This window comes from Drosophila suzukii (genome assembly GCF_043229965.1).
Source record: "Drosophila suzukii chromosome 2 unlocalized genomic scaffold, CBGP_Dsuzu_IsoJpt1.0 scf_2c, whole genome shotgun sequence".
NCBI classification, from domain to species: domain Eukaryota; kingdom Metazoa; phylum Arthropoda; class Insecta; order Diptera; family Drosophilidae; genus Drosophila; species Drosophila suzukii.
Window position 1 is genome coordinate 5,968,380 of NW_027255896.1, and position 15,229 is coordinate 5,983,608.

Here is a 15,229-nt window from a genome sequence, read left to right on the forward strand (position 1 = left end):
AGAGTGGTTGACAGAGTCAAAGGCCTTACTGAAATCAGTGTATATAACGTCAGTCTGCATTTTATTCTTAAATCCATTTATTACAATAGATGACAATTCCAGAAGGTTGGTGGTAGTCGATCTTCGCTTAACAAAACCATGCTGACACGGTGATATTAGCGAGGAACATAAATGTTGCAAATGAGAAGTAATAATACGTTCAAATGCTTTAGGAATTGCCGACAATTTAGAAATACCTCTGTAATTCTGGGCATCCGCCTTCGCACCCTTTTTGTGAAGTGGAATGATAAAAGAGTCCTTCCAGATAGTAGGAAAAACTGACGATGAAATAGACAAATTAAAAAGTTTAAGAATCGGTTTACATATGGTTGACGCACAAAACTTAAGCACACACCCGGGGAGTCCATCAGGACCGGGAGAATAAGTTGGCGTTGTTTTTTCTAAGTCTCTTACGAGAGAAATTTCCGTAATTTCAGGGGTAAAGATACAATTTGCCTTATTTAAGGGATTAGGGTAGTTAGAATTTGACCAAGCAGCCGAACTATAAGTAGTTTGGAAAAACTCGGCAAATAAATCAGCAATTTCAGAATCCGTCGATGCCTCCATTGAGTTAAAACGTACCGATGAAGGCAATGCTGACGACTTACGCTTGGCATTGACAAAGTTATAAAACTGCTTCGGATCATTTGAAAATTCAAATTTACATCGACTTAAATACATAGAATAGCAATGACTATTAAGAACATTAAAATCCGATCGAGCCACCACATATTTCGAAAAATCAGATGGCTTACCCGATTTCTTATACTTTTTATAAGTGTTTGTCTTAAGGTTTTTAAGTCTTTGAAGCGCATTGGTAAACCAAGGTGGCCTGTTTGTCTTTGAAGGAAACCTATCAGGAACGCATTCATTTAAAAAGGTATTTAACACTATATAGAAGTGTTCAGTGGCGCTTTCAATATCCATACAATTGTACAATTCTGTCCAATTATATTGAGAAATCATGTCGTTAAGTTTTTTAAAGTTACATTTTCGGAAACATCTCACTTTAGTTTGAGAAACTAAAGGAGAGAGGGTATCAACGCATGGGAGGCAGATTGTCAATTCCATTGTTGGATGATATCGGTCTTCAGGTACAACAAGAGCGTCAATTCTAGATACCGTGACTTCAGACGGGTCTGAAACAAACACAAGATCTAGTTGTCTATTTAATGAATTCCGTATAAAGCTTACTTGCTGTAACGATAATTCTAGAAGACCATCTACAAAATCATGGGCGGATAGAGGTATAGCGACTAGTGACTGACTCAGGAGGAGACCAAGAAATACCAGGGAGATTAAAGTCACCCAAATAAATCAAAAGGTCACTGTTAGAAAGAAGGGATAGAACAGATTTTATCGCAGACAGGTGGTGCTCATAAATTATTAAATCAGAGCCAGGTGGAATATAGGAGCATGTAACAAATATTGAGAATGATTGCAAGGAAACTTTCACACTAACAAATTCAATTTCATTAGGAGTATCAGAGTGAATTCTTTCGGAAGTTAGGCTAGTGCTAACGGCAATCAGCACACCGCCTCCCCTACGTGAGGAGCGATCGGTCCTATAGACATTAAAATTGTTTGACAGAACTTCATTGTCAGATATCTCTGGTTTCAGCCAAGTTTCCGTAAAAGCCAAAATATCAGCAGTAAATGCAGAGGAGTCAGCATAAAGCTTGGGTAGCTTCATATTTAGTCCCCTAACATTTTGATAAGCTAAAAATAAACTTTTTAGTTTTTTGGCGCAGTGGAAGGTCTGTTATTTGTTCTCGGTTTATTGGGAACAAATTCTTTTATTACTAAATCATCATTAAGCCAAAAGCTTTCAGAAAGTAGTACCTTAAACACATCAGGCGGAGCTAATATTTTAAAAGACGATATACTACGAGCATATGAAAATCTAAATTGTTCAACTGAAATATTCTCGGATGGGAATTTTTCACGAATAAATTCCAAAACATCCTCAGATGTGGTATCTGGAGTGAATCTCTAAACAAATAATTGTTTTCTATGTGGAACAACTGATAATTTCTTACGTCCCCCAGCAGCAGATTGCACCTCACTAAGCTGAGAGCCAGAAACGGTAACTTCTGTACCTATAAATACGGTCGGCACCGTAGCCGGCACTGAAGGTTTTTTTACCACCCGACTTCGAGAAGCAGTAACTTCACCTGAAACAGCTGTATCCATAGGCGCAGTAGGTTCACTTACCACAGTGTCAACAGAGACTGCTGCAGCCACCAAGTTCGGATTTGGGGTGGATATCGTGACCGTATTAACTGCCGCTAAGCTGGTTTTTTTACGTTTAGGTGACTCAGTTAGTAATTTTTTATTATTAAATTGGGCACAAACGGAATTGAACCCCTCATTGAGCTGTTTAAAAGCACCAGAGAGATTCAAAAGGCTGTCTCGAGTCTGCTTCATAAAGCCGCTCATCTCAACAACCATTTCCTTGAATTCTGATCAATAAAGTCTTTGACTCTACCAGTAAATCCTGCGCATTTAACGTGCATTATCGACTCGCAGAGCCAGCAGAAAATAAAAGGGTCTTTAGTTGAAGACGAAAGAGTACAATTTTTCTTAGAGCAGACAAGAGCCATTTTAAGGAGATTAAATAAAATAGAATAATATATGAAAAATACCTCGAGTAAATTTGGCACTGGGATCAAATTCCAAAACCGCAAAGGCACAAAACACGAAAAAAAAATAAGAGCGCGAGATCGCGTATTAATTTAAATGTAAGAGAGCACGAGAGAGTAAATCTTCTATAGATTGAGCGTTGCTTGTGGGACACTGACAACTTTACGCAGGAACAGTTGCAAATGTAAAGCAAGCAAGAGAGAGAGAGAGAGAGAGAGACAAGAGAATAGCACACCAAAAGTCTACCAGAAATTTGGCAGGTTTAGAGAGAGTTTAAGTTACAGTTGTAATATAGAGCGGGAGAGAGAGTGAGAATCAAAGAGTTTTAGCAAGTTTAGTGAGTATAAAAATTACACTAACAAAGCTTGGAGATTTAACAAATCTAATATAAATGTTAAAATAACTATAATCACTGGGAGATCTAGAAAAAAAACACAAAACACACTAACCCAGCGGTTAGACTAAGCTTTGTTAATAAACAAACACAAAACACTCGCAAAAATTCACAGAATAGACAAAAATTCAGAGCACAAGAGTAAACACAACCGTTCACAAGCGACGCTAAATCGATTATGATTTTTAAAGGCTGTATCAATCTGTATCTGTATCAATGATTTTGTGTCTCCGGAATACCCATTTTACTTTTAATGGCTTCGCCCCCAATTAGATATTTATAATGAACCGAACCATTAACCGGATTGGCGATATATTTTGTAAGTGAACCAAATTCAAACTCTAACTATTATTTTCAAAATTTGTTAGGTTAAAAAAAAAATGTTTTTTTAGGTGTTTTTTTTCTACTAATTCACAAACATTAAATATTTTTGGGAATTGAGTGCTTGTATTAACATGGTGTCCTTACTAAGCAAAATATAAACTTTTTTTTCAACCCTGGTCATGTTTAGAGAGAGTTTAAGTTACAGTTGTAATATAGAGCGGGAGAGAGAGTGAGAATCAAAGAGTTTTAGCAAGTTTAGTGAGTATAAAAATTACACTAACAAAGCTAGGGGATTTAACAAATCTAATATAAATGTTAAAATAACTATAATCACTGGGAGATCTAGTAAAAAACACTAAACACACTAACCCAGCGGTTAGATTAAGCTTTGTTAATAAACAAACACAAAACACTCGCAAAAATTCACAGAATAGACAAAAATTCAGAGCACAAGAGTAAACACAACCGTTCACAAGCGACGCTAAATCGATTATGATTTTTAAAAGCTGTATCAATCTGTATCTGTATCAATGATTTTGTGTCTCCGGAATACCCATTTTACTTTTAATGGCTTCGCCCCCAATTAGATATTTATAATGAACCGAACCATTAACCGGATTGGCGATATATTTTGTAAGTGAACCAAATTCAAACTCTATTATTTTCAAAATTTGTTAGGTTAAAAAAAAATGTTTTTTTAGGTGTTTTTTTTTCTACTAATTCACAAACATTAAATATTTTTGGGAATTGAGTGCTTGTATTAACATGGTGTCCTTACTAAGCAAAATATAAACTTTTTTTTCAACCCTGGTCATGTCTCACCAACCAAGAGCGCAGTGACCTCGTTAATTTCTGCAACCGAAGCAACTGCAATAAAATCAACGGTCACCGCCACCAACAGCTCGTTTTCAGAAGCTTTACCAAGTTCTGCAGCGCCGATTAAAGTGGTCGGAAATAAACCGAAAATAAACTGCCCTAATGTCGGATCTCGATAATATTAAAACCGAACCTGAACAAGCGGTCCAAAAGAAGTCAAAGTCCCCACTAAGTTAAGGGAACAAAACTCGAATGCCCTAGTAAAGAATATTACTGCTCTTGTTAAAGGGAATATTCACGAAACAAAGCTTCAAAGTAAAACAGAATATCACTTCCGCGTCCTAACCAAATACCTGGATGAGACTAAAAATCCCTACTACACGTATCAGCTCAAGAGCAGGAAGATCTGGCAAGTAGTGTTAAAAGGCATAGAGGCTGTGAAAGAAAAAGGAATTTTTCACCAAAACTATAAATATAACCAAAAGAAAGAAAAAGGGGCAACCGTCTTTAAGGTCGAATTTGAGCCAAAGACCAGAGCCTTAAAGAAAAACGAAGTGTATCCGATCTATAAAATGCAATTCCTGTTGCATAGAAGGAATACTTTTGACAAACCACATAAGCGGAACGGTCCCCTGCAAACTGACAGGAATATAAACACACTGAAAACAACTGTGGATATCGGTCAGTCTGCGTAGCTTGCGGTGGCAAAAAAGACCCAAAAATTATTTAATGTGCTATCTGTGGAGAAAACCATACCGCAAAATACAGATGCTGCCCAGTCTATAAGGAGCTGAAGAATCTGCACGCTCCCAGAATAGAAATTTCCTTGGGAAAGCAGCCAGCTTTTAATTTGGCCCTCGAATGAGGATATAACATACGCCAGTGCCCCAAAAGCAGAACTAGAAAATCTGACGTTGATCCCACAAGCTCGATGCCTAGAGCGGACTTTTATAAACTCTCGTAAATGTCATTAGGAAGCAACTGAAACCAAAAACGGCTCCAGGGAGGTACTTCATAAGCCCAAAAATGATAATTGAAATTCCAAGCTGTGAGGTGGATTTTATATTCAAACTATTTAACGGGATCACAAAACTTGGGTACTTTCAAAATAAATGGAAAAAGTCTAAAGTCATAATCATACCGAAGCCTGGGAAAGACCACACAATTACCTCATGGAACAGCCCAATAAGATTATTATCGTGGCTGTCCAAATTATTAGAAAACATATAAAGCATAACACCATATCTAAGAGCACAAAATGTAGTTCTGCCACATCAATTCGGGCTTCGGGAAAGGCACGAAACCAGCGAGCAGGTCAACCGGATAACATAAAAAATTCGTTCAGCCTTTGAACATCGGGAACATTGTAGCGCGATATTCCTCGATGTCTGCCAAGCATTTGACCGAATTGGCTCGAAGGTCTTATGCATAAAATCAAAACATTACTGCCAGAAAACACTCATAAGTTATTTGATTCGTACATCTATCACAAAGTCTTCGCGGTGAGATGCAGTACAACAACATCCAAAAAGTTTACCATTGAAGCTGGAGTTCCACACTGGACCATACTCTGCTTATCCTGTACACAGCAGATATTTGCACACACACATTTGCTGACGACACCGCAATCCTGAGCCCCTAGAGATACCCAACTAGAGCAACAGCTCAACTAGGATCATCTGGTGGTATTTGAGAAGTGGCTATCAGACTGACCAACCAAACTAATAATGAAAAGTGTAAACATACAACGTTTACCCTTAACAGACAATCGTGCCCCGCTAACTTAGAATAGTACGGAGATCCCCCAAGCCAACGATGTAACATATCTCGGCTTCCACCTCGACATACGTCTAACCTGGAGGAAACACATTGAATGCAAGAAAGTACATGTCAAACTTAGAGCTAGCATCCTACACTGCATTATAAATTCTCGAACACGCCTGTATCTGGACCTTAATATTCTGCTCTACAAATTCCCAGGATTGGGGGAACGCAAGCAATAGCACCAGCGCCCACAATCAAAAATATTGCGAACATTCACTGGGTCACCATAAACGAAAAGATCCACAGGGATCACGGCACACCGCCGGTTAAAGATGAAATAAAAAACAGAAAGCGGCTTACCATAAAAAACTTACACAGTACCAAAATAATCTCGCAAGGATTCTAACACGTTGTAACGAACTGATTTTGTGTTTCTGCTCGCTACGAGATTCGTGCGGCTAGCTCAGAAGATTGTGCGTTCGTCCCACCAAATTTATATGACGTGATTGCCCGTAGATCAGTGAGAAAACCAAGGGATTCAAGTGGTAACAGTGGGATTTATTCTCGTGGTATTAGTACAGCGGGTGTGTGGCTGGGCTGGCTTCGGTATCTCTTGGCTCTGGTTCCGCCGGCTGCTGGCGCTCCTCTTTCTGGCTCCTCGACGCGTTGACTCCTCCTCCTCTGGATCCTGGGTCTCGGGACGCTCGTAGTGTCCGCCTCTGCTTGCTTGCCGACGTGTTGCCTCGGGGTCGCTTGTTGCGCCTTAGACCCGCAGAGAGTTCGGCCTTGTGGGCTTAGGGAAGCGTCACCGTTCTCAGACTAGGGTGAACAAGCCTTGCTCTCCAGGCCGACGCCTTTCGAGGCAATACCTGTCCCTTGCTCTGTCCCGGACGGTCCCGCTAGGTTCTTGCTCAGTTCGCGCTGACAGTCAAGGCTGCCGCCAGGAGGCTGTCTAGCGGTTCACTTCGCTTTACGCCTAGCGCAGACGAACGTTCCACCCGGCTTCACCCTAATGCGTGACGTCCGCGACGCTCCTGCGCTCCCCAATGAGCTCCGCGCGGCGATGGTAACGTGGCTGCCGGAAATGTCTGCTGGTGTCGCTGTCGATGTCCTCTGCGCTGTCTTCTGACCAGTATCTCGTCGTTCTGGCGCTCGGGGAGCTGGGCGGTCGCTGCTCGGGAACTTCTCCGGTAATCGCAAGGTTTTCCAGGCTGCCGCCTCTTGAAACTGCAAATCGATCTACCGCTCGTCCGTCACGCCAGGTCCTGCCTGGTCGGGCAAGGTACGCTGGGTCGCAGGCAACTTTCCTCCCCAAGCTGACGGCTCTTCGCGTAGGACTCTTTTGCTTGTCTCTGACAGACCCGCCGGGCGATCCGCCAGGGTGTGGTCGTGACAAAGTTAAAAAACAAACGCCTTGACTTAGCCGCGTGATGCCTTCCAGAACTCAGCCACCTGTGTCTCAATTCGGAGATTCCTGATGTCCTAAACCCGAACGTCTCGACGTGGCGATCTTGCTCCTTGTATGCTTCCCACGGCGCTGCTTCCGACGACTCGCTTGGTTGTAGCTCCCTCGTAGATTATTTGCTTGACTGACTGTTTACTTGGTACTTTAACTGATCTTGAAGGTTTGACTCCTCGTGATCGACTGATCCAGCTGCCAGCGCTCTGCGGCCTTATATAGGGCTTCCGGGAACCGTTATTTCCCTTTTGCGCACGTCCCGCTGGATCTCTCCACTCTGGGTCCAAAGTCCGTGCCTCCTGGTTGACCCACTTGTCCTTCACGAACCGCTTTCAATCGATGCTCCGCCCACTGCTGCAGTCCCGCTGTTTCCCCTGATGCTTGTGGCACGCCTGTGTGCCGCTCCACTGCCGAGATGTGGCACTTCCTCTCCCGGTCCAAAGTTCATGGGAGAGTCCAAAGTCCGGTGGAGTTCCGTTATCCCCTTTTGCACACGGCACTCTTGCTCTGCCCGCGAAGTCTCCATTCTCTCTCGATCTCCATCCTTGGTCTCTAATCTTTCTCGCTCTCCTTCATTGGTCTCCAAACTCTCTCGCTCTCCTTCGTTGGTCTCCAAACTCTCTCGATCTCCACCCTTGGTCTCCAAACTCTCTCGTTCTCCTCGCCGCGCCGTTACTACGCGAATTCGCCGCGTATCTGGTAAGCGGCCGGCCATCTGCGGCTGCTTCTATTTGTGGGGAGTTATTCAACTCCTCACAACGTGTCTTGAACTGAATTGGGAGAGAGAGTTGGAGAGCGGAGTGGACGAGTGAAACTTAAGCCCCCGTTTGCGGCCTAAACACGAAAAAAACGCGTCTACTTCGAAACGATCTAAAGTCAGTCTACATGACTGTTAACTAGTTTATATTAGGATGTCAAAAAAGTCATGCGGTATTTTTATTGAATTTTCAATTGCTCATAAAATAGGTTACAATAATGCGATTCAAGTCAAATATGCGTTTTGTTCGATGACGCGTTCCCAACGAGATGCCAACTTCATAATGCTCCTCTTATAGAAGCTCGCTTCCCTATTGGCAAAAAACTCGGAGAGCCAGTTCTCACAGGACTCTCTTGTGGCCAACTTCAGACTACCAAGCGCGTTCGCCATGTACAGATACAGGTGGTAATCACTTGGCCGTCAATCCAGGCTTGGTCACCGTCTAATCCGCTTCACCGCTTTTCGACCACGATCGTTTGCGCCTTACGTTGTCGTAAGTGACCCACTTTTCACCATACGCTTCAAAACGGGTCGATTTTGTTGCGATTCAGAAGCGATTCGCATGCGTCGTTACTGTCAAAGATGTTTTTTTGCGTCAATTCGTGTGACACCCATACATCGAGCTTCTTAGTGACTCCAAGCTTCTTCAAATGGTTTATAACGGTTTGATGACTCATGCTCAGCTCTTGACCGATGCTATGGCTGCTACTATACCGGTCTCTTTCGACCAATTTAGCTATTTTATCAAAATTTTTACGACAGGCCTTCCAGAGCATCTTCGACCACCTCTACACCAAAACGAAAACGTTGAAAACATAAACTGCATTTGTCTCTATCGTAGTAGTAGTACTGTAAAATTTGCCGTATTTCCTCTTTATTTTGCTACATGTTTGAGGAAACAACAATCAATCAAACACGTGTTAGCGCGTGAAAAGAGCTTTCCAAAAAGGTATAGCATGACCCCATGCGACGAATAAAACGAGAACTACGCGCTTGCAGCGACAACTAGCGAAAATACCGCAAGACTTTTTTGACAACCTAAGACTTAATCCATTTATTGCTAGTCTCAATAAAAAAAGATTCAATTTAATGCCCATAGGCCTGGACCAAAAACTGAATAGAAGTGTTATTTGTATGTAGCTAGTCAAAAATTGGCACTAGTTTTATATAGATGAAAGAACACAACATTTTCGTATCAAACTTTGATTTAAATTTTAAAAATTTTAAATAATTTTAAAAATATTTATTTTATTTTAGATTATTGATATCCGAGACATTCTTCGAGTTGATAGCATAGATCAAATGAGAGATGTCTATATTGTACAGTGTTTGATGGAGACTGATTTGTATAAACTACTGAAAACACAGGTAAGAACATACCCTTATATGCAATTATAGTTTTAAATACCTTGTAAGTATACGTTTAGGAAATATACAGCAGGCATTGTCTAAAGAATCGAATTTGGTGCCATATTTCACGTAATGTTTATACCCTTGCAATATGTATAATGATTTAAGTCAGAAGTTTGTAAAGCAGTCTCCGACCCCATAAGGTATATATATTCTTTATCACTATACGAGTCGATCTACCCATGTCCGTCCGTCAGTTTCCACGGGTGATAGTGATGAAACCTTTTCAAAAGTCTTTTTCTATTGCTTACTTACTTTATCCTATAGCTCCTATAGGAATAATCGGACAAATAATTTAAAGAAAAGGTCAAAAATTAGGTTTCGGTTTTTTTTGACATATTGTTTTCTAATCTTAGGTATATAATTTAATTAATATAGAATTTTTTTATAAAATTAAAAAAAAATTGACGAACCAAACATATATGGAATTTATTTATAGCTTCGTTATTTCTATACCCTGACTGAAATCATAATACCCACTGCAAGGGCATACAAAATAAAAAAATTGTACGACTTTATTATACAGCTGCCATAGGAACGGTCATATAATTAATGTCAAAACAATACAAGGACCGTTATATTTCGTTTTCGCTAAACAAATAAACGGATCATTATCTTAAAATATCTGTAATTAGTTTTTAGTTTTCTTAAAATCGGAAAGCTCAGTACATACAATGCTTTAACGCGAATTACCTGCAAGAATATAGAGAATTCGGCTTGCTGAAGCTAGCTTCCTTTCCTAAAAATTAAATTTGGCCACCAAATTAGAATTTAAAATCTTGAAATTTTGCTAACCCCTTCCGCTTCCAAAATTATGCAAAAAAAAAAAATAAATAGTGGAATATTGATATGAAAAAATAAATTATTATATTTATTAATCATCATTTTCTATTCCTATTTTACTGTTGTCCAGAGAAAAATAGAATGGAGTCTTTAAAATCATCTTCTTCCACATTCACTAGACATCGGATTGTGTGTTTTATTTGAAAATTTGCTCCAAGTACCGCCAAATTTTGGATTAAGGAGCAGAGAAGGGGATGTGTAAAATACACTGGTCGGCATAAGTATTTTGACAAAACAAAAGTTAAATATACTCATAATTTGAACTTACTTGTAATCTTTTGGCATCAATGGAAAGGTAATTTAAATGCCGTTTGAATGATACAATATATTTCTTAACCCCTTCAGTATTTATTAAAAAGGACGAATTTGTGTAAATCTACTTATAAATCTACTTCTTAAACTTTTTTCTTCGACTTGAAAATTTAAATTTTTGGATGCAAAAAGTTTCTTCAAACAAAAATATTACTAACTGCAAAAAGAATTTTTCAAAAATCATTTTGCTTATATTTTTTATGATTTTTTGAATATGTTTAGAAACATGAATTTGAGCCATATTTTTCTTTTTTCATACAAATTTTTTACGACATTGCCACTTTTAAAAACATTTGAATACATATATATATATAAAAATAACCATAATAGTTTTGGAGGCACCGCCCTTCTAGTTCACAACTCCACACCCCAGAACGAAATCTCGTGAGCTCAAACTTTGACGCGGGAGGAGTTTTCATACAGTCCAAATCCAAATTTAACATTATTTCGGCCTATATCCCCCTTTAAACCCTTTAACGCAAACGACTTGGCAAATGTCCTTGATTTGCCGAACGCCCAAACCCTAGTGCTAGGTGACTTCAACATGTGGCACCGTTCTTGGGGCCCATCAAAATCCGACAAAGGTGCAAGGACTTCAGCCAACTACATCTAATTACATATTACTAAACGATAAATCTCCAAAACATTTCTCAACACACAAGTCATACACACACATAGATACGACCTTCATGGCAGCGACCACTTTCCCAATCTCAATATTCCGCAACCAAATTGTCCCAACATTTACCGTAATACCCTTAAAATGCAGATTGGAACATATTCAAGGAAAAAGTCACGAGTTTTAACTCTGAAAGCATCCATAGTTTAAATGTCAACCAAGAAGCTGCTATTATCAAAAATATACTAATTCGAAGTGCTCACCTATCCATTCCGTAAAACTCCACGTCTACCCAACCCCGCACCGTTCCCTGACGGAACAGCAAGCTGTCACTATTCAAAAAAAAAAAAAAACAAAATAAAAAAATTAGGAAAACTCAACATAGAATTAAACACACATAACATAATAGAATATAAAAAATCAAATGCAAAATTTAATAGATTCTTCAGAAAAGCCAAAAAACAAAAAGTATACAACAATTTACCTCCGTCATGAATTCATACTTAAACCCAAATAAAACATGGGCAAACATCAAAGACTTTGTGTGTTACACCCCCAGAAAAACATCCACTACAACCCTACTTTTACAATCGACCCACAAGAAATCGCTAACTCTTTTGGTCAAACCTGGTCAAAATAAGCCGGCGATCACAACTTCTCTGCATCTTTCCGACTCAAAGAACTCCTTAATCAAACCTCAAACTACCTCCCTACCAAAACAGCGATAAAAATTGAAAAAGACATCTTTCATAGAATTCTCCTCCGCGCTTAGCACACTGAAAAGTAGAACACCAGGTCATGACCGCATTTCTTATTCAATGATAAAAAACTTGCCCACCACTTTTAAATACAGAATTCTTAACCAGTACAATAAAATACTCCCTTCACATATCCCTCAATATCCCAACCGCTGTTCGTACCCAAAGGTGCTCAACATGACCACACCCAACAAATCAATCAATAGCCAAGTTGATGATCAGCATATTCTATGTCTGACTTACTCACCGTCTCACCGACTCAACGGCACACTGACCCGCCAATGCAGTCAGCACATTTTAAACCTATCTTAATTCGAGTGCAGCGTACGTGCACAAGGCCGCGTCGTGTAAAGACAGCCGTAAGGACTTTATGCCTTTTCATACGCATACCCTCTTTAAAGATGAGATAATGCTTTTTTAACAATTGCTCATAAATATAAATTATCGCTTCTGAATTGAAAGCCAGAAACTGCATGCTAAGTTCCGACTTGACCAAGCAGCTTGATCTTTTCGCGTGGGTTTAGCATTTTAATTATTATTACTGGATCCACATGTGTTTGTTGTGATTTCCTTGCTCGGAAGATATCGGAGACTTTTGGTGGTGGAGTCAGCTGGAGATTAAAGCATAGCCTGTGATAGAGCGCTCTGAGATCTTCACCTTCGACACAGGGAACTCCATGAACCCTCAGATCACACGAGCTAGTCTCCCTGCATTGCGTTCCCAGCCTGGCCTCCAGTGCACCCAACCTCCCACCTGATGCTTGTCGATTTTCCACCTCCCGGTTCAGCGTCTCAACCCGCTCACCCATTCGTTCCCTCATGGAGCGAAGATCGACAACCTAGCGCTCCAACGTCAGGACAAGAGCATCCATTTGCTGAACTTCCCCGGCGATTATGTCCAAGCGTTCCATAAGGCGGCTGAGCATTCGCTGTTCAGCTTCCCGAACGGCCGACTCAATTTTCTCGGTTTGTTCCTCGAAGCGAGTCTTTAGGAGCTCCAGAAGCTGTGGCGAATTTACATCCGAGATGCGTTCGCTAGCAGTTCCAGCATTGTTGCGGGTACGTTAAGTGAGTGGAGCAGAAGAACCCATGACTTTATTAAGTGTATTTATTAATTTGATTTGATTAAAGTTAGGTGTATTTGTCGGTTGTGTTTGAATTGTATCTTTCGGACTTAGTCTTTAAGTTTAAGTTGTAGCTTAGCTTGCAACCACTCACTGCTTTACCGACAAACTGCCTTATCGACAAAAGTGAATAGCTGCCTCATCGGCGATAGCGTAGCTGATGGGGCAACCTTTTTCTCTCTTGCACTCCGAAGATGCTGCCGCACCGATTATCTCTCACTGAAGGTGCACGCACAACCGCACTTGTTGTTCAGCAAGAATTTATTTTCTGATTTACAGAGTCAACTTTTTTTATTAGCACTATGCTGTGTTGCTCGCGGATAGAGACTGCACACGGGACAGTTGGAGAAAATTTTTTTGATTTATTAAGATCGGTATCAATCGGTACTGACGGTTGGTCTTTAATGACAGTAGGAATAATAAATACCTCTGTTAGTGGGTCAAGCCCTGATGTAACTGATGAGAGTTTTAGTGTTGATTTAATTGCTGTTGATATTTTCCTCCGATTCCAGATATTTCAATCGGTGACATTTCCTTAAGAGATAGCAGATCTGCCATCCTCCTTGAGATAAGATTCACCTGTGATCCACCATCTATTACAGCGCGACATGTTTGTAGTTGACCGTTTGGCCCTTGTAATGATACCTTGGCGGTCGCGAGCAGAGTATATCCTTCTACGTCGTCGTAGCCTGCATTGGTTGCTGCGCCGGCCACTGGATTGCTAGTCGGTCCTTGGTCTAACATTGAATGATGCCGTTGCTGGCAGACTCGATAAGTGGCTGGTGATCCACAGTTTTAATTCTTATGAGCTGCAGACAAACAATTTGTGCATGCTCCTACTTGAATAGTGGCCTGGCGCCGCGATTCGGGGTCCATTTCCTGGAAACGGCTACATGCTCTAAGATGATATGGTCCTAGGTGACAAATATTACAGCTCTCTTCGTTGTGAACTGACTGATGGCGGAGTGTTGCTGTAGGTTGAGCGCTTATCAGTACATTCAGTACATTCCATAACGTTGGAATTGGTGCATCCGCTGAATTATCCAGAGCAGCTCGGGCTGCTGGTCTAATTTTCTTCTTATAGTAAAACACAGGATTGGATTCCAGGATTCTGTGCTGATATCAAGGCTTTAAGAGTACTCATTGAGTTTTTGATAGTGTCATGTAAGGCTCTTAGTTGGCGCAAGGAGCCGCCTATAGGCTTATGGTCAATCATTTTTCCAATGGCGGCGAATACTAGTATTTTTCCGTTCTGGTACCTGGCCTTCAATCGCAACCAGGTGTCGTCATAGCCACTCTGTGAGAAGGCTAAATACGAGGGTGGTCCGATAAGTACTATGCCTCCAAAAGAAAAACAACAATTTTGGAAAAGTGGCGATTTATTTCTTAACATAATCTCCTTTTAGCTCGATACACTTGACCCAGCCATGATCCATAGGCCTCTGTATCGGCGGCGACCTCCACATTCGACGCGAATTTCTGTCCAGCGAGTGACTTTTCAAACCTGGAGAATATGGTGGATGGGGTAGCAGTTCGTAGCCCAATTCGACAAATTTAGCCTTTGCGAGGGCGGAAGTGTGAGCCGGTGCGTTGTCATGATGGAAGAGCACTTTTTTCTTCGCCAAATGGGGCCGTATTTTCTGCAATTCGGCGGCGAATCGGCCCAATAATTCGGCATAGTACAGCCCTGTGACCGTTTTGCCCTTCTCCAGGTAGTCGATGTAGATTACACCTTGTGAATTCCAAAAACGGTGGCCATCACCTTTCCGGCCGATGGGTCAGTCTTCGCCTTCTTCGGAGCAGGTTCGCCGGGTGAATTTCACTGTTTCGACTGTTCCTTGGTCTCTGGTGGATCAATGCTTCGTCGGTCACGAAACGACGCAGAAACTCCTTCGGAATGCGCTTAAAAAGCGTCAAACACTGCTCTGAAGTGGTCTCACGGTTGCGTTTGTTGTCCGGAGTGAGCA

At 41.0% G+C, this 15,229-nt stretch overlaps 1 protein-coding gene across 16 annotated transcripts in view; it reads left to right on the forward strand.

The window, feature by feature from the left end:
* rl (Mitogen-activated protein kinase rl) overlaps positions 1–15,229 on the forward strand; it is a 554,163-nt gene that overhangs the window by 96,251 nt on the left and 442,683 nt on the right. For 15 of the 16 annotated variants that reach the window (XR_011605503.1, XR_011605500.1, XR_011605501.1 and 12 more), the window contains exon 4: positions 9,454–9,564. Coding sequence is in view for 11 of the 16 variants with exons in the window: in XM_070998782.1 (XP_070854883.1) it covers positions 9,454–9,564 (111 nt within the window). In the remaining 5 variants the exon portion in view is untranslated. Of the gene's footprint in view, positions 1–9,453; positions 9,565–10,519; positions 11,813–15,229 lie in introns of those variants that run through there. The other variant, XM_070998786.1, reaches the window with a different exon arrangement.